Source organism: Gouania willdenowi, chromosome 16, assembly GCF_900634775.1.
Source record: "Gouania willdenowi chromosome 16, fGouWil2.1, whole genome shotgun sequence".
In the NCBI taxonomy this organism is placed as follows: Eukaryota; Metazoa; Chordata; class Actinopteri; order Blenniiformes; family Gobiesocidae; genus Gouania; species Gouania willdenowi.
In genome coordinates, this window is record NC_041059.1 from 14,436,153 (window position 1) to 14,456,440 (window position 20,288).

General features: G+C 39.4%; 2 protein-coding genes across 2 annotated transcripts; both read right to left on the bottom strand.

Moving 5' to 3' along the window:
• Window positions 1-82: 82 nt before the first annotated feature.
• znf687a (zinc finger protein 687a) lies at window positions 83-11,346 on the bottom strand. The gene is given in 12 exon segments (XM_028470478.1): window positions 83-2,503; window positions 3,661-3,763; window positions 3,845-3,957; window positions 4,050-4,286; window positions 4,366-4,528; window positions 4,622-4,798; window positions 4,891-5,075; window positions 5,146-5,330; window positions 6,797-7,052; window positions 8,615-9,019; window positions 9,022-10,518; window positions 11,261-11,346. Coding segments are annotated over 11 exon segments (3,948 nt in total). The 5' UTR covers window positions 10,498-10,518; window positions 11,261-11,346; the 3' UTR covers window positions 83-1,855.
• A 1,521-nt stretch (window positions 11,347-12,867) lies between these two features.
• Window positions 12,868-20,057, bottom strand: LOC114477927 (26S proteasome non-ATPase regulatory subunit 4-like). Its single transcript, XM_028470644.1, has 10 exons — window positions 19,988-20,057; window positions 18,291-18,431; window positions 18,096-18,210; window positions 17,294-17,380; window positions 16,768-16,836; window positions 16,448-16,663; window positions 15,020-15,128; window positions 14,767-14,904; window positions 13,377-13,432; window positions 12,868-13,313 (listed from the first exon to the last, which is right to left on the bottom strand). The coding sequence occupies exons 1-10, from the start codon at window positions 20,011-20,013 to the stop codon at window positions 13,143-13,145; spliced, it is 1,128 nt and encodes a 375-aa protein (XP_028326445.1). The 5' UTR covers window positions 20,014-20,057; the 3' UTR covers window positions 12,868-13,142.
• Between the last annotated feature and the right edge of the window lie 231 nt (window positions 20,058-20,288).

The following is a 20,288-nucleotide window of genomic DNA, read 5'->3' on the forward strand; positions in this document are numbered from 1 at the left end:
CAAAAGTTCTCCAACATCAATATTAGAGGTTACCATGCATCCAAATGATGTTTCTTGTCGTAATTTAAAAAAATGTACACACTTTAGAGTAAACATTAACTCTTTTATTTTAAAACAAATCTCTGCAAAGTTACAAGCACAAACATTGAAGTGTTTCAAACGTGACTTAAAATCAGTCAAAGGTATTATTTTTTTTTGTTTTTTTACAGCTGTCAGATAAAGGCACAGTGATTTCAGCTATTTGGCTTTAAAAAACATTCACACATTTAAATGGAGCTGAAGGAGGCACCAGGGAATATTTTAAATATCTGCTATGGAATCCCAATATCATCTTGTCTGATAGTTCAGTGGACAAAGTGGTAAGCGGAGGGTTAAGCAACAATTTTGTGTTTGTAGCATAAACAACAATAAAAAGCAAATTATTATCATTATTACTTGTAATTTTACTCAGAGAAAAGTTCTTAAACCTGTTGGACACGACTCACCAACAATCTTTGGGAAATGCACTTCATTTCCCAAGCTTTTATTTTGAAAAAAATGAACATTCCTTCTTGGCTTTTTCTATGCCGATGCATCGACACATATTGACCACTTTTGAGTAACAGGTGAAGAACCTTTGATTTGAAACACAAGAAGTTGCAATTCTTCTGGTTTTCACAAAAAATAAAATGTCACTGTGTGAACATAAAGTGCAACTGGTTAACGTCACCCATTAACATTTCTAACATGTTACCAATAGTAAAAATATGAACTGGAATTCTAGCTACACATTCAACTGTAGAACAGCCAGTGGCTGCATCCTTTGGGAAATGTCTTTCATTAAATATGTGGTAGGTTTGGCATTAATGGAACTAAACGTGAATGTTTTTGAACATTTAGGGTGATGGCTTAGTTTAACAAAGAAGCTCAGCCGTAGGAGGACGTGTTTCCATGTCTTTATATTAAGTTTTGCACGTTCTCATTGATCGTGCATGGGTTTGTTCACCCATAGTCAACAAAAGTGAAAAAGTATGTTTAGTTCATTTCAACCAGGGTAAAGCTGTTTCAGCATAACTGGATATTCAGGTGGGGGGGATGAATCAATTCTGGATTTAAGATTTTAACCTAAAAAATGCTGTGCAAAAGTTTATCTTTCATAATTATTTGTTGCAAATATTATTTCTTGCTTTATTTCTTAAATTTAGTTTCATAAAATTACTACTTACAGATGACAGACACTCAAAGCATCTAACTAAACCGTACGGGGAGTTTCCTTTGTCATTTTAAGCTCTTTGCTTAATCCTGCAGAAGACTGGATTGGATGATCTAATGACGCCAATTTCAGTTTGACAGAAACTAAAGTGAAACTACAGATGTTTAAACTACAATTAGAAGCATAATTAATATCTGAGCTAAGCACTAAAAAGATTATCTTCTAATGACACATTAAACACATTATATTAAATGATTATAGTGACTAAATGAATCACTAATTCTAGTTTAATTTCTATTTTTTTTTTAAAGAAAATTACAACAAAGTCTTGCATTTCTAAAGAAACTGATCAATCACTGCTTAAGTGTGGATGTTTCTTTCATTCTGTTAAAATGAGCAAAGCGCAGTATGAGCTGGTGACAGTTTCCCTGTATTGTAAAGCTTTACATAGAAACTGGTGATACGTCACAGTTTAGAAACACCCTGAGTTTCCAAAAGTAAATGAACCGCAGTAGCATCGTTAGTGAACAGCTTTATGTCCTGACTGAGAGAGGAATGGACTGTTCTACAGTGTGTTGTATTTGTGCAGTGATTAGTCAATTAAACAGTGTCTGCAAGCATGTTCAAAGGCACTATTCAAAAGCCAAAATTAGGCATTTTTAATTAATTTTCAGCCTTGATTTTCCCAGAATTCCTAGCATTTATGTAGGCCATACCGTGAGTTCTGAAGTGAGTGTTCAGATCTGCAGATTTTTCAAAGCCCTTCCCACACACCTTACAGATGAGCGCTTCCTCCTCTTCGTTCCCCTGACTGCTGGACGGCTGAGGCGACTCCAGTGAGCCGTTCACCGGCGGCCCGTCCTCATGATTCCTGCTGGAACCAGGCGAGGACCCCAGGTGTCCACTGAGGCCTGGCTGCTGGTCACCCAGAGGATCCTTGACTTTATGAGTGATGAAACGATGGCGTGATAAAGAGGAGGTGGAGGTGAAACAGGCGCCGCACTGTAAACACTGCAGGCTGCGGCTCTCTGCTCCTCCAGGTTTGTGCTGGCTGATGTGTTCCAGGAACTCAGGCTGGTCCTCTGTGGTGAAGCCACAGGGAGCGCAGCGATATCCTGACGTAGGTAGAGAGCACTGAGCGATGGCCGCAGAGGAAGACGAGGATAAGGATGAGCGTAGCTTCTTCACTGGACTCATTTTATCAGGCGACTCTTCCTCGTGCTCAATCTTCACTGCCTTCCTCCGTCTCCTCCGGCGGGAACTGAAGCTGTTGTCCTGTTCAGATGAGCTCTCAGCATCCTCTGCCCCTGCCTATGAGGACAGATCAGATAACTGCAGTTTTTATTTCATCTTCCAAGGCCTGCACTGAATCATAACCATGTATTTATCCAAAACCCTCACAACTACACTATAGGGACTTGATGATTCTGCTGGAAATGATTGAAATCAAAGTCAAGCCAAAAAAAACTGCCTCATATTTTGGAGGAAATTTCCATAATAGCCTCAGAATTTCAAAATTACAAAGCAAAGCACAGTTTCAAGCAGCTGCAATTACAAGATCAATGTTCAGATATTAAAAATATCATTATGTAACAGGGTTCCAAAACCCTGTTTTGTACCAAAGTTTAAGAGAAAAAAGCAAACGATGAATGATTAGTCACTACTTGGTAAAGCTGCCTCACAACATAAAAGCACAGCTTTCCCCACCCCTTCATTTGTCCTACCCTGACTCCCTCTTCCCTGTTCCTTTCCCCCTCACCTAAGTGTAACACTGACCTCTATTTAATAAAGTTTTTCTTACCCTTCCTTGGGGAGGGCTGGTGATGGTCACAATTATGCAATAAAATAAATTCATTTATTTAATTACTGTCGTGAAAAGATTGCACTATAAGTAGTGTTGACCTTCGACAGCATGTGCAGACAAGGTAGAAAAAAAGAGGAGAAAAAAATCACAGTTTAAAATGTTAGTACAACCCCACCTTTTAGCTGATCCGCCACTACAGGGTAATTAAAAAAATGCCTTGATTATGGACGTTGCTCCAAGAGTATTTAAGACACGCCCAGTCACAGCAGCCCCACCCCCACAGCACTGCACAGTTCTGCATGGAGCTGTCAATAAATGCTCACTGAGGACTGTGATAGGAGGAAACCTCCTCCTCCCATCTTTTATAGGAGAGGCGGGGCCAACAGTGACAGTGATGTCACTGATCCAAAAAGACATCACTGATATAACCTCAGCCAAAAGCAAAACTAAATTGCAATAGCCAGCATTCAACCCACAGAAGGCATTCACTCTGACATTTTACAACTAAAAACGCTCAATTTAAATACTTAAGAGTAGGAGTGGGAATAGGATCAATAAACTGCATTACTTCATACCAAACCATATTATGTATTCAGCAGAAAAAAGTGGTTTTAGGGTGTACTAACACTTTAAGTTCAAAGCAGAGAGAAATTAGAGTACTTACCGTCACTGCCTCTTGTTTCGCTGTGTCTATGCTGTGTTTCTGTAGAAGATGCTTCTCCAACATTGATTTGCTGCTAAAAGTTTTCTCGTCATCAGTACAAAACCTGCACAAACACACAGTGACATGAATGCATGATAAGATGATTGCATTTTTTTTCGTCTTAAGACTCATCCAGGACACTCACTGGCAGGGAAAGCCTCGAGTCCCGTCTGAGTGCTTATCTTTCATGTGTCGCATCATGTTGGACGAGCTGGAAAAGGAGCTTCCACACTTGTCACAGGGAAACTTCTTCAGAGTCTAACAACAGAAACATACGTCCCTTCATCCGTGTCTCAACACCACGGCTGAATAAATGATTAAAATTGCACACACAGGGGGAACAAGTTCACCTTTCCATGCTTTTCACGCATGTGGCTGATGTAGTCCTCCCGGACCTGAAAGCAGCTCTGGCAGGAAAAACACTTCCATGCAGAAGGCGCCGACTGCCTTTTAGTTTTCCCTTTGTCATCGTTCCCCTCATCCATCAAATCCTCATCGGAACTCTCCAACTTCATCAGAGCCTGTGAGCCACTGGTCACAGCAGTGGGTGGGGGCAGCTCTTCTTTTGATTGGATAGACTTGTGTGTCTGAGAAAACAAGAAATAAAACTGAATTAAAAAACAAAAACAAAGGAGCGCTATGATTTTTTCACACGTGAAAATATACCCTGTAATGTTCCAGAAGGGAATTCCTCTGAGAGAACAGCTTGGTGCATTCAGGGCACTTGAACACAGGCACCTTCTGGTTGATTAAATGAATGTCAAAGTGGGTGTACAGCAGGGGCTTGTGGGTAAAAACCGTGTCACACATTACACATTTATAGATCAATCTGTAAGAAGTTAAAAGAATGAGTCAGACACATAAAAGTAATGGGGTAATGATTTGGTAAATACACATATTACATAAACATGGGTGTAACTACATAGTCTGTGCTTCTGTGAGAGTGGCGTGCAGCGCTGTAATATGACTCTGGACGCTTGGAGCAGATTTAAAAGCCATGGGACAGCTGGGGCACTTGTGGAACGTGTCACAGTGAGCCTGTTGGATGTGAGACTTCACTGAGTTCAAACCTCCAAACACCACCAGGCAGCTGGAACATCTGGAGGAAAAAAAGTTTCCAATTATTAAGCCACAGGAGTATAAAAATGATAAAATCAGTTCATTCTATCAGCACGTTAGGCAATTACTCACCTGTAGCCAATGCGGCGGGTCAGGTGTAAACAGATCTCCTGCAGGTGTGTTTGAAGCAGAGCCTGTGTGGTGGTGCCGCCACACTCCGGGCACACGTAAGGTGAGTTGCCCTGATGGATGCGCTGATGAGCCGCAGCACTGCACACGTTGGGAAGCAGCATAGGTGGCGAACACTCTGTGCAGGACTGCAAATACAAAACAAAATGTAGGAATAACATCAGCACTATACTGAATTATGTCAAAACCAGATCAAGCCTGCAGCTCTTTTTCCTCACAAAGCTCTGTGCCGGTTTGGTTTCTTGAAATGCTTGCATCACTCTTCTTCACTGCTGACTGAAGCTGACACTCAGGACATTGGTTGTTTGTGTATTGCACAGATGCTGCTTCCTTGTTTTGTCCGTCCTGATGTGACTTGTGTGCTGAATTTGGGATTACGTGACCTGAAATCACAATAGATATTAGACAGGGTGAAGCAAGAATCAGCATCAGGATGAACCACTATAGAGTATACCAATCACTGACAAACCTGAACCTTTCTTTTGTTTATTACAGTGAATACGGGAATGAAGCTGTGTGACCTGTGATTGGCTCTCTTGGAAAACCAATCAGGCTCAAGTTCAGTCAAACTTTTTCAAACTTGTTTCAATGTTTTCAACCTTTTCAACCTTCTCAAAATATTCCAAATTTTCAACTTTTTCAACTATTTCAACCGTTTTTCCAACTGTCTTAAATTTTTTCAACCTGTTTCAAACTTTTCAAAATGTTTTCAACTTTTTCAACCATTTTCAAACCTTTTCAACTTTTTCAACCTTTTTCCAACTTTTTCAAACTTTTTCAAACTTTTTCAACTTTTCAAACTTTTCAACCTTTTTCAAACTTTTCAACCTTTTCAACTTTTTTCAACCTTTCAAACTTTTTCAACCCTTTTTCAACCCTTTTTTTAAACCTTTTTCAACCTTTTTTAAACTTTTCAACTAATGCTCAGCTGTTTTATTCACTTTCAGCTCATACTGGGAATTTACCTATACTAGTATATAAACTGGTTTTCGGGATTGTTGCTAAGTTATTACAACGTTAAGGCTATTGCTAGGTTAATGCTATGCTAATGTAGTGCGACGGGGGCCAGCACATGCATCCTCACTTGCATTTTCTTCAGGAAATGCAAAAATTCTAGTTATTATATGTTTTTATTCTTCTTCCGTGCACTCTATCAACTCCCACAATTTTTAACCAATTTCAACAATTGAGGTATCAAACTCTTCAGAAAATTCTGCACATCTCTGCTATATCTCAGTGGTTTGAAAACTTTTCAATTTTTTGAGTTATTTCTCGTGGAACTTTGTGCTCTCATCCACTTTACATTGAAAGTTCGAACCTTTTTGACCCTCTTTGACACTTTGACCCTCTTCATCGTCGGCATTTTGAAACTGATCCAAACCATTCAACTTTTTCAACCTTTTTCAACTTTTTCAACTGTTTCAACCTTTTCAAACTTTTTCAACCTTTTCAAACATTTCAAACTTTTTCAAACTTTTTCAACCTTTTCAACCTTTTCAACTTTTTCAAACCTATTTCAAATTTTTCAAACTTTCTCAAATTTTTCAAACTTTCTCAAATTTTTCAAACTTTCTCAAATTTTTCAAACTTTATCAAAATTTTTAAACTTTTTCAACCTTTTCAAACTTCTTCAACCTTTTTCAAACTTTTCAACCTTTTTCAACCTTTTCAACATTTTTCAACCTTCAAAGCGATTGTTGCTAAGTTATTGCAACATTAAGGCTATTGCTAGGTTAATGCTATGCTAATGTAGTGCGACGCGGGCCAGCACATGCATCCTCACTTGCATTTTCTTCAGGAAATGCAAAAATTCTAGTTATTTATGTGTTGCAGCTGACTGTTTCCTCACCGGGTGCCGTTGGTTCTTTCTGGCTGATCATCTGATCCACAGGTACAGGCTTCATGACTAGATGTGAGCACTGCATGATCAGCCCTTTCTCCTTGTGCTCCCTGGCATGTAGAAGCAGGCTGCACTTGTTGAAGAAGGCCAGCCGTTTGGCACAGTGGTTACAGGTCACCTCGATCCGCAGCGAGCGTCGGCCGTAATGCTGTGACAGACTGCGCTCCAAGGCAAACGCATCGCCGCACTCCAGGCAACGGTATCCCTGCAGTGGGTCAAACATTCTCCATGTAAAGTGTGTGTAATGGTCAGACACCAGCAGAACCACAGCATAGTTAGCTGGGTTTGTTGAGAAAGGATTAAATATTAAAAAAAAAAATCTTTATCTTATGAGGTCACACATCATTTCTAATAGTGTCGTTTATTTTTGCTGTTTTAAATTTCCAAGTAAAATGTATCATCATCATCTGTTGCTCTGGGTTTGTAGCGCAACTAACGTGAGACTGAATGCTTGGGCTACAAACTGGACCAGTTTGATCTCAAGTGGGCCGCAAATTTTAAAATAAATTGGGCTTTTGCCTTTATTGGTCATATATGTTGTTCCACATATACAAAATTTTAACCCATTCCCTGGGGAGCAGTCGGCAGCCATTTTACAGCACCTGGGGAGCAGTTCGGGGTTAAGGGACTTGCTCAACATCCCACAGTGATAGCCCAGCGTCCTTAACCACTAGCAATTTCAACATTATTCTGTCCCATAAATATATGTCAAGTAATGGAAATTACAGACAACATCCAATCTTCATATTTCCTTGAGTTGGTGACCAATCTTTATTCAATTTGGGAAAATTTTGTGGAATAATTTTATTGAAACTGTAAGATTTTTGGAAAAGATACAAATTAATTTTTCAACAATCTGTGATTTAAAATGACAGCCATCATGTGATAAAAGCGTGGGAAAACTGTGTGCCCTGGCAAATACTGTGGATATTTATTGAGTTCATGTATTTGGAAGGGCTGAGATATCAAAAACTGAATTAATTGGTATTTATACAAAATTATTCATGTTTTCTGTAATTTCAACTTTATGCTGTGAGCTGAATCTGATGCTCCAAAGCAGACATAGGCAACTGGCGTCCCAGGGGCCAGATGCGGCCCTCGGTCTAATTTTGTTTGGCCCCCAAAACAAAATTGGAATTCATGAAGTTGGAAGTTCTATGAAAAACAACATAATACACAAAACTCCTAAAAACACAAAAAACGACAGCAAAATGCACAAAGTGGAAGAAAAAAGTAACAAAAAAACCCCACCAAAAGACAAAAAATGAGTGATAATACACACAAAACGACAATAAAGACACACTAAACAACTGCTTAAACTCACAAAATGACTACAAAAACAACAACATATACAAAAGGGCTTCAAAGACACATGAAATTACACAAAATGACAGAATACACAGAATGACAACAAGAACGAGAAAAAAGTCAAACAAAAACACAAATAACGACAACAAAAATTTGCCATATTGATGAGAAAATCTACAAAATGAAATAAAAAAACACCAAGAAAACCACACAAAAAGGACAACAAAGACAAAACCCTTTGTTCTTTCCGGTATTAATGCTCAGTTTGGTCATTATTCTAAATGCTGACATGAATGTCGATAACGTAACCCCCGGATCAGACAATCACATTTTTGTGAGCCCCACTGTGATAGAAGTTGCACATCTGTTCTAAAAGGTCCAGATTTGGCCCCCGGCCCTCGAGTTTGACACATGTGGTTTAAGTCTTGTTCTCTCTGGTGTAAAAGCAGCACAGCTCACCTGTGCTGGAAGAGGAAGGCCCCACTCTGCAGGTGGAGGGGAGCTCAGGTCCGGTTTGTAGCTGGGCAGCAAATTCTTGTTGTTGAGGATTTTGTTAAAAGCGTTGACCAGATTGGTCTGACTGCGGGATATGATCGCCCCCGTGTTGTTCACGATGGATGCCGGCCGGCTGCAGGACTGAGGAGGAAGCAGAGGTAGAGACGCAGGCAGCGTCATCCCACCGGTGAGAGTTTTTGGACCCAGACTGGGCAGGCTGATCCCCCCCACGCTGACTCTGGAGCTGGACATGGAGGGGGGCGCTGCACTTTTAGTGACGCTCACTGCTGTAGGAGCCTTTTTTACTCTGTCACCTGATGAAGTTTTCTCTTGTGTGTTTGCAGAAGCAACATCTACATGCAAAGGCGGCACTGGTAAATCCTTTGAGGATTTCCTCTCCGACCTGCAGTACGTTTGGGACGGCCCAGAGCCTTAGGCGGAGCTTTTCCTCGTCTTTTAGGAGGTACACTCGTCACATTCCTTGGCCTTCTGCCTTTAGGCACTTTTATTTTGACCTTGAGGGTTTGAGATTGGGTTGAAACAGTTTCTACATCATCAGTAGGAGCAATGTCCTCAGTCAGAGTATCACAGTTGACCTCATTGAGACTTCTTCCATCTCCAGCTGGCTCAGAGTTACTCATCTTGTCCTCTTGCTTCTGCTCTTTTTTACTGAACTCTTCCTGCTGATGAAGCTCTTTGTGGTTCACAGGTGGATCTGTATTTGATCCAGAATCAGTACTGCTTCTCCTGTTGGTGACTGAGAGACCCGTCTCACTAGGCGGTGGGCTTTCAGGAGAGTCTCTCTCATCAATGACGTGCTCTGGGTATTTTTCCTCCTGGCTGAGCGGGGGGAGACTTTCCTGGGGAATGTGAGACAGAGGAGATGAGGGAGGAGATGGTTTCTGGTCCTGATGCTGCTCTGTAGGGTCGGAGGGTTTCATTGGATTATATACATTCAAAGGGGGAGAAGCGATACTAGAAGTCATTTTGAGAGCGCCAAGCAGATCAGAGTGTGAGCCAAATCTGCTCTGAAACGGCGAAACATCTTCTGGGCTCTCCTGGATCACCAGCGGTCCTCCTAAATCGGGTTCTGAGTCATCATCATCATCGGTGTGCAAAATATGCCTGTTTCCAGTTTTTGTGCTTTCATTCTGGATGGAAAGTGAAGATGATGGACTAACGTGAAGACGAGTGTCTTCTTCCTGAGGACGGTGATGTGAATTGTGAGGGCTGATGGATATAGAGGTAGAAGAAGACGATGATGTGGAACCAGCAGGAGCCAAAGACTGAGGAAAAAGGAGGGGCCTTAAACTGGTCATAATATCAACGCTGTGCTTGGGGGATGATTCTGATTCAGACTCTTTGTCAACATCCACCTTGTCATTATTCAGCTCGGATGTCAGAGGTAAAGACCTAGACCAGGACTCAGCGCTGGACTGATTGTCAGTTTTATCAGGATTCTCCTTGAAGCCATTGGTGATTTGTCCCTCCAATCCAGAACTTGGACACAGTTTTGATTGTGAACTAACCTGTGAGGTGACACCCCCAATTTCAACCTCTGTGGCACAGCTGGAAGGACTTTCCACTTTAGCTTCGACAGACACTTCCTCCTCTTCCACAGACTCTGACCGCATTGTGTTCTTCACAATAACACTGACCACAGGGGGGTCACTGTTGGGTGAAGGAGGAAAACATGAAGAGGAGCCACTGGGTTGCACATCTGGATCAGTCTCCACCTCATCATGTTCCACCTCTGGACTGGACTGGATGGCTTCTTTGGCATCAATGTCAGGAATGTCAAACGCTGCCAGCAGATCATCGAAGTCAGGGGTCTTCACATCCCCCATGACCGGAACAACCCTTTAATCCTTCACCAGAAATAAACAAAGTTTTTCATTTTCAAAAGGTTACTAAATATGAGTGAGGTCAATATTAACAAAGTAAGATATCTCTACACATATTGTTTGTTTAGAAGTAGTGCAATGAAAACTCATATGATAAATAACTATGATTATAATATTAATAATCAATCATGATTATCATTTTGGCCATAATCATGCAGCCCTACTTTGAAGAAGAAGAAAATGATTAGCAATTATTCAATGTTTAATCTGAAAGACCAGAAATGGCAAAAAAATTTATTTTGTCCTTTGATTGCCTTTCACTATGACATGTCTGTACAAAACTAAAGGGTTTAGTTCATGTCTGACCACTATAAAAGGCTAATAAGCAGGCGGTGTGGATAATAATATATATCTATATAATACTCTAAGGATGTTTGTTTGAGGCTGCGATTAGAGAAAAACGTGAAACCAGCGTCTAATGAGGAAAAGTAGGATGGTTGTGAATTTATTTGGTTATGAATCAATCATTAATGACAAATGACGCAACTGGTTTTGCTGAACAGTGAAGCTTAACTCTCACACTGAGCAACAAGTGGCTGCTGCAGCTATGCTATGCTATGCTAGCTTCTAGCTGCTCTGCTCGCTAACGTCAACCAGTAATTCTAAACAGGCACTTAAAGTTAAGTCAGTTTGCCACTCATTGAAACCCTTTATTCGTGTATCGTGTCAGAGAACAGAGTTAGTCTCGACTAAACCCGCGTGTTACCTTAAAGGCTTAAGCCAATGAAGTTAGCCAAGCTGTTTACGACTTTTTCCTCCTTGTCGCAAGTGTTATGACGTCATTGAATTATGCGACAGCTACTGTCAGACAGAAGCGGGGCAGGGCAGACTGTTGACCAATGTTAAGAGAAATAAAAAAAGAAAAGAAAGAAGAAAAAAAAACATTTTTAAAATACATACGTTTCTCACCTTATTGTGCAGTTTAAATCTATGAATACATTTTTGATATGGAACTGCCTTCATTTCAATTGGATCTCAGGTTTCAATTCATGTTTATTTTGTCTTCGTACAAACCAAAGCTGTCGGAACAATATAGATTACATAACAAAAAAAAAGATAGGACTGTAAAGATTCACTGTGAAATTTCAAGGCACAAATATTTTGTAGAAATGTTTCTAATTTACACCTTTTATTAACAAAAAATATGGATTTGGCTTAGAAAAAAAGTCAGTTCCCTCAAACATCTTTACACCAAATGCCATCCTCTACTCCTTACTCATCAGTAATTGTATTTGGCAAGTGAAAATTGCCAAATACAATACAAGCATGTGCAGTAAACCTTTTTTGGAGCCAAAATATCAAGGTCAAGGTCGTGTCATGTGTCAAAAAACTATTTACCATATCTCTACGAATATACAAGTTTGATGCTTATATTTATGAAAAGCTCATCTCAAGTGGAGTATTTCATTTTCATGGACTAAAGCTGTACGACCTACTAGTAAAAATATTTGTAGGGGTCAAAGTCCATGATGTTACAAAAAAATATATATATGGTACCATTGAACAACATGTCCTTTCAATGTGTGATCTTGACCTTTTCTCAAGGTCATATTTAAGGTCACGAACTCCTCAGAAAAGTAAACAAAGTGAGACCTCAATGTTCTCATATCAGCCAAAACAAAAACAAAAAAACTTTTCCCCATAACTTGGTCACAAATTGAGATACAATGCTCAGACTGGTACCATTGAACAACTTTTCCTTACATGTGACCTTGACCTTCGCTCAAGGTCATATTTAGGGTCATGGTTAGTCTTCTGTTTTTCCTCCATTATTGCTTTCAATTTAATTATAATATGAAGAACAAATTTGTTAACAAATCAAGGTCATTTTTGCCAATTTTTTCAGTTTCCAAATATGTATTCGACTTGCGAATACAGGTTTTGCCTTGTTTTCAATGATCTCATCAGTTTTGGAATCTTTTTTAATTTGAATTACTTCTACTGCCGGTATATATTTTTCAGTGAGGTCAATTTTGCTTGTTTTTACTGCTGATTCTAAATGTTCTTACTGCTAATTTTATTATTTATTGATTTTTAAGCTGTTGAATGTTTTCTGTTGCACTTTTTTGATCATGTTAAGCACATTGAAGTGCCTTGTGTATGAAATGTGCTATACAAATAAATTTGCCTTGGGCCACCAAATCTGACTCAGGATCCATATTTTATATCCCTATATGTTTATCGCTCCTTCAAAGTGTGCAATTTTTATCATGCATGAACACAATGTCACAATGACATGAAGAGCCACAACCAAAGCTTGTGGAAGAATTGTTGCAGAACACATTTGTATTCATGTATTGAATGAAGAATCCATTTATATTCTGTAAATTTATTGAGGAAACGTGCCAACTTTACAGATACAAGGATACAAAAGTCTTAACCAATCACAAAAGCTTTAGACACAAAACAAGTTGGTAATCAGACAGGCAGCTGAAAAACCAGAAAAGGCAAATATTATTAAATCATCCACACAAACAAAATATGAACAAAAGGCATTCTTTACTTGGAAGAATAACACGGTTACTGTGATAAACATGTGGTGCAATTTCATTTCTTCCATTAGAGCCTAAATTCTCCTTTACTGGTGTTCATTTCTTTTTCTCCTCATCCTTCTTGCTGTCAGGTTTGGAGCTGGTCTGGGAAGCCAAAGAGCCCATAGCGTTACGAATAGCCTCATTGTTTGGGTCCACCCCAGGAAGGTTCTCTAAAACACTCTGAAGGAACTCTGGATCCTGCATCACATCATATTCTTCTTCATCCTAAATGTAGATACGAGGAAGTTAAATCATCGTCTTTTAGTGTCACAGCAGAACTATGGTTACCTTTGGCTCATTGGAATCCATATCAGCGCCTGTGTCCATGTCCTCTGCACCAAACTCTGCCAAACAAATAAAAGGCAAATGATACTAGTTCAACACAACAGCTTTACAGTAGTGATGTAACGATACACCCTAAATTGGCAAAAAATTGACGAAAATAAGAAACAATTAAAAGTGATAGAACAACATGTGCTTCAATACTCTGCTTAAACAACAGGGGGTGTGGGAGAAGAGCTTTAATCGGACAAAAAAAGAAGACCCAACCAGGCCTGAGCCAGACAGAACATGGCCTGAACCCGTCTGACCCAAGTGAAGCAGATGTCTCTTAAGCCCAAACCCGTTTCAACCAGACACTATTCAGTGAGTCAGCATCCATTTGTGCGTCTTCCGCCATCGAAATTAAAAACAAACCGTCAGCACACACAGACACACCTTTAGAAAATTATGTAAAATCCAAGCCAGGAACATAGGCAAACTTTTCTTTTGTTTGTTTTTTTTTAATGTTTTTAAAAAATATACATTTTTGTTCAACTTTGCATGGTGATAAATGAAGAAATGTGCAGTTTTATTCAGTTTATGAGATGAAACAGTTTGTAAGGTTATAGGAAGAAAATATATTAGTTAAAAAAAATATTGACAATTTAAATAAAAGAATAGTAATTTGTATTTTGACTAATCTGTTTTTTCTCTCCAAAATATCATCTCTATGTAATCAAATTACGTCCCAATCTTTGATTTGATTTATTATTTTTTTTTTTTTTTTTTAAATCGGGATTCAAAAATTGTTGAGTGTATCCTTACACCTCTGCTTTACAGTCAATCATTTCTTCTTTTTTTCCATGCGGCTTTATATGTAGTATAAAAGTGTTTATTCCTATTTGATGGTGAAAGTGTGGAACGAAAAGGTTTAACAAATGTTTTTTAACAGATTACAAAAAGGTCCATTACCGGTAGCACAAAACAGGGGGATTGTCAGGAATTAGAATAAAATCAGTAAAAGAAAAACAATAATTTTAGTGGTTCCACTGTAAACCTTTATTTCCAAACTTGAATTACCTTGCTGATTGATGTGAGAATGTCATTCTCACATGTGACCCATTTCCAGACCTATTCCTGTTCTCGGCCTTATCTGAATGTAATGTTCTCAGGTAGGAGGAGGGCATAAACAGGGTTCATTTTGGAAGGCCCCGACATCCCTTTTGTTTTTGTATGATTCATTTGATTTGTTTGATTTCCATTAAAAAAACTAAATAGTGGTTCTGAATTTAAATTTGTTGTGGTGTCTTTCTTTCTAATGTTTCTTACTGAGCTCCAAGGCCGTAATGCTCATAAAAAAACAGAGAATGTTTATTATAATAAATTCCCATGGAAAATATAAAATCAATGTACGAACCTGCTCCTGCTCCCTGCATTGACATCTGCAGTGCATAGGCGATCTGCTCGTCCTCAGTCATACGGCTGAAGTCAGGAAGAGCGGGAGTGGCTGTGTCCGTATGTGGCACAGACATCTTTAACAGGGCCTCATCAGACTCTGAAACAAAACACATGCAGCGTGAACACACACCCCACTATGGTGCACAACACCATAACGCACAAATTGTACGGACAAACGAGACATCAACTCATCTTGATGAACATTTTCCTACCGTCTGCAGCTGGAGAGGAAATGCCAGCCTCAGTTGCTGAAGCGACAGCCGCTCTGCGAGCTTCATCCTCCTGTCGCTGCCTTTGCTCCTCCATGGAGACACGAAGAGCCTGAAAATTAGAAACAAGAACAAAAGAAACTCTTCTTAGATTCATCCCACACTGACCTGTGTACAACAACCTTTAAAAAAAAAAAAGGAAGTTATTTTGACTTGAAATTCCGGGTGGATCATCAAGACTATTGGTCCTCCTATTTGTCAATCATTCTGACGTAAGGTCGTCGTACGTACTCGTCCCCAGCTAGTTTTCGCTTACTGCGCATGCTCACTTTCAAGTGTTTATGTGTCTCATGAGCTACGGTTTCAGCCATTCATTGAAGCTTGCCGTTCTTCCCAGGTGCAAATCTTGTTTTGGAAAGTAAGCTTGTACGAGCGATGCCGACACCAACTTGTAAACAGAGCTGTGCACAAGGAAAACTGGGCTCTCGCACAGATTTAATATGCGTTCCCTATTGGGAGCAGGTAGAGTGCTGCGCATGTGCATTTTTTCAAAAAGTGGAGAGGGTGTTTCTTTTCTAAACTTTGGGAAAATCCTCTATACCTTTAAACTACCACCTTGGATGACAACAGACAACTCATTTTAAAAGTACGGATAACTCAATTTAAGTCAGGAGACTCATCCTAAAAGGGATTGCCCTACAATGTGTTGACAATGAAAGTAAACATAATTCCACAGATGCATGCAGTGAAGAAAAAGACAATAAAATACTAATTTTTTGCATCGGCCTGGCCTTAAAGTCTAAGTACATAATAAAACCACTATTTTCCGCTGAATACATGTATGATTAGGTAAGAAGTAATGTAATTTAATTATCCTAGTCCCATTCTTCACAAGTATCTTAATTTAGCATTTTTAGTTGTCAGAGTGAATGCCCTCTATAGGTTGAATGCCAGCTATTGCAATTTAATTTTGCTATTGGGTGAGATTAGATGATTGACATCTTTTTAGATCAGTGATGTCACCAACCATGGCCGGACTGTTTTCCTCTCTTACAAACCTCATTGAGCATTGTTTGACAGCTCCATGCAGAAATGCACAGCTCTGTGGGGGGTGGGGTTGTTGTGACTGGGCGTGTCTTAACTATTCTAGGAGCAACGCCCATAATCAAGACATTTTTTTGAATTTCCCTCTAGTGACACATCAGCAAAAACCTGGGGGTGTACTTACACTTTACAATAAAAAAAATTATTCAGAAACTTCAAGCGTGGACAATAACCAAGATTTATCTACACATTAAAACTGGGGCAGGTAAGCTACATCAGTGGCCCCAGCTCGGGGAGTCTGACAGAAGCTTTCCATTTGCACCAACAACCCACCTAACCATCACCAACCAATGACTATTAAGTATGAATCTGTCCAAGTTCTCTTACCAAAGCCAGCTCTGGGTCTGCACTGGGGTCCACTCCAAACTCAAAGTCATTTGCCCCGAGACCCAGCACGGCACCACCTTCTCCAGCCAGGATGGGTGAGGATAGCAGGGCATCAGCCAGGCTGGGCCCTGGAGGAACAGTGACTAGGTGGGAACCTGCTCCCTCTTTGCCATTAAGCGTGTTGATAAAAGCTGTCAGCTTCTCTGTGTTCATCTCCTGCATAAAAAAAAACAAGAAAGCAGAATCAGGTTAGGGAATGACAAACACCGTTTCCCAAAGAAGGAACCGTCTTAGTCTGTGGAGCTTGAATGAATACGTACCTCCTCTCCAAAATTAATAACATCCACATTGACTTTTTCTTTCTTCAGGCGCTTCGCCATTTTGATCAGCTGCAGGACGAGAGAAACACTTTATACATGTGGACCAAAACAACTAGATGACGAAAAGTACAATCTAATAAAAAGGCTTTAGAAATGAATCACACCAGAATACAACAAAAAATCTGCATCAGCTTTTTTCAGTTTCATTCTGAGGGATCTCTTTACTTTCCTCTGCAGAGTAACTTTGATGGCGTGACCCTTCCCCCTTTGGCAACCACTCACTGTTGCATAAGCTCCAAGCTGTGTTAAATTGTATAACAAGTCTGTGTTTGTTGATTAAACAGGAGTTATGTGTTCATCACTCGGTTTATTTACAGTAAAAGAAAATGCGGTTACATAGGAACATTTTAGCTAAAAAAAAAAAAAGCAAAAAAAAAAATAAAAAAAAACTTTGCTCACATCAGCTCAGTGATACACAAATGTGGACAGACATGGAAACCTGAGTGACGGTCACAGCGTAGCTCACCTCCTTTTCATTGTCCTCCACTGGGCTGCCAACAAATGCGATAATGCGCATCTTGTGATTTTTGCCTTGTCTGTGCTTAAGCGCCAACTAGAAACAGAAGTTTGGAAAAATGTAACAATGTCATAATATTGTGTTTCCAAGGTAGAATGAACTTTAACAGCATTGATTTCTAAAGGCTCAAACATACTCGGGCGGACCCTGCGCACAATGGACTAAGCGCGGACTGTCCGCTTTCCCCAAAGCTTATACTCGGGCGCACTGCCACATAGTAGTTTCAATTAAAATTCTACATGTCCCATGATTCTTAGCGCTTCTCTGTAGTCCTTGTACTCCTGGGATGTGTTTTAAAGGTGTCACTACTGTCGTAGCTCGTCTGCCAGTCTCTGCGCTAAGCTCGTGTTCATATCTCCTCCTCAGTTACACCAGGAGGGTGAAATGCAGGTTGGTGTTACATTTAATGCGTGTCGATACAATGCCGAGAAGTGTTTTGTGTGACACCAACTACGCGGAGAAGTCCGTACGGTAGTAAAATCTGAGCTTTGCATTTAATTGGCCCCACGGACTCCGCGAGGTGTCTGTGTGGACTATGCTTTGCGGGTGTCCGCCTGAGTATGTTTGAGCCTTAAGACGTAGAGTTATTGGCTCTAGAAAATGCTGCCATAGATTGAATAATTATGTCCTTGTCCATTTCAGTAATGTGTAGAAAACAAAAGCAACAGCCACCTCATCCTAACTGCAGCGTTTCTTGTCTGAAGGTCTGATTGTGGCTTTAAATACGTCATAGTTTGAATCATAGACTCACGTGTGCCACCCTGATGCCAGTGCAGAAGCAGATATTCCCACGCGGCTGCACAGCATGCAGCTTAGAAAGTATCCTCCCCGTGTCAGGAGTCAGAGTGGTTAACACCTCACAGTTGCTGTATTGAGGACATATTGTTTCCATCATATATTTATCTTATAAATGCTAGTGCTGTCATTGAAGCACGCTGCTGCTTACTTTGCCATGGTGATCAGGCCTACGTTGTTTTCAGGGTTGGTGCGAGTCTTTGAGTGACAAACAATGTTGACAGCATCCTGCTGAGCCTGCAGCCGGGTGGGTAAAAAGTCTCCATTTCGCATGTACTCACTGTTGTCCACACTGAAAAAAAAAAAGAAAAAAAGCAAAAGGAAGAGTTTTACTTTAAAAACTTTCATAATTGAACATAACTCCTGTACATATTTAATATGCCCTTATAATGTAAATTCAGATTGTGTTAATATGTGCCCACCAGTCAAATGTTTCATTGACATGTCCTCAAGCATGCACTACAGTGTTATTTAACTACAGATCAAAGTCAGTAAGTATTGACTTCAGTGTCTGTTCAATCCTGCAGATGCGTATCCTTGCAGTGATGGTCAATTAATCACAGATTAATCAGTATTAGTCAATAACCCGGCCTTTTTAAACTTTTTTTTGCTGTGTGGAAACTCTGTGGCTCTTTGTTGTGCTTTCTGTATTATAAACTTCCATATTTGAATCTGCAATCATGATTAGAAAATTACAAAACTGGGAGAAGTGCACTCGTTAATTGTTTACAGTTACAGTCCTAATTTTGACAGTGTTATTTACACTAAGTTCCTTAATTTATTTTAGTCGCTTCTACTTCTTTGTCTTGAATCATTGTTTGGTATTATAGGAATTTGTGTTCATGGTGCTGAAAGATTTTGGAAAATAATCCAATTGCAATTTTTTTCCCCTCAATATTGCGATTTATTATGCGATTACTTTTTCCAGTGGCTCTTGTCATGTATTTTTCAATGAACACAAGCAATAAATCAATCGGTTTCATAATAAACAGTTTCAAATTTATTTAAACTTTAAATAAATATAAAATATACATTTTAAATCACGGATTACAACAATAAAGCAAACAAATCTATGGTTTTACCACTTCAACATATCTAACTTCACGTTTCATGAAACATGTGGACTGCACTTCTTAAACACTCTGAACTTAACAGGACAGTACAAGATAGGACAAAAATAAATAAATAATAATAATTTTAAAAAACAAATAAACAAAAATGCGTTTTATGATATCGGAATAATATCGCAAATGCAATTAATCTTTCAGCCTTCGTTCATGCACAGTATATAATCTGATTACTGTGTACAATATGTGTCACTGTTTGTATGTATGAAGGCTAAATGTATTTGTTTGTAAAAAAAAAAAAAAAAAAAAAAAAACTCCCTTACAACAATGAATACATGCAGATATGCACGGAATGATCGTTTAAAGTAGAAATAATCGCTCTCTAACACATAGAGCTTCTTTGTTGAGCAGCCAATGGTAACAACATATCTATCAGGCTGTAGATGGATTAGCATCATGCTAACTCAGCTGAGTTACCTTCAGGTCAAACACGAGCATTACTGTCTTTGTTATAAAACCAACGAAGCAGTGAAATTAAACCAGACACGACTTTAATCGACTCTGAAGAAAGCCACTTGTGTTAGCTTCAGGCTAGCACTGAGCTTATACAGTGACTCAGGGAAATACCGGCAAACATCCACTCCGTAGCCAAACAAACACGTCGGGAAGCTTAACACGACCATGTCCAGGTAGAAAAGGAGAATTATGGTCCAGAGAAAGCTATATCTGAACCAGGTTAGTGTCTAAAATATCACATTTTAAGATCATTTAGAACCCTTACCAGACCATAGTACTTTCAAGCACCATCTTGACGTCTGAGGTTTACGTCGTGACGTAGGTATCAAGGTTTTTATTTATTTTTTTATTTTTTTATTTTTATGCACATATTCATAAACAACTTAAGCATGCCATCTTCATAGGTTGAACATACATTATTGAAAAGAGGTAGAGAATGAAATAAGAGAAAAATAAATACTAATAATAATGAAAGAAAGTAAATAAAATAGTACCGCATATTTTCCAGTAACACCAATAACGTATCAACAAAATCCTACAGGGGTCAGGACATAAGTTACATTATA

Coding starts and splice junctions, on each gene's coding strand:
- LOC114477927 (XM_028470644.1), bottom strand. CDS start 20,013: ATGGTGCTTGAAAGTACTATGGTCTG. Junction 17,381..18,095: donor CTGGCATCAGGGTGGCACAC/GTGAGTCTATGA, acceptor TTCTGTTTCTAG/TTGGCGCTTAAGCACAGACA. Junction 16,837..17,293: donor TGGAGGACAATGAAAAGGAG/GTGAGCTACGCT, acceptor CTCGTCCTGCAG/CTGATCAAAATGGCGAAGCG.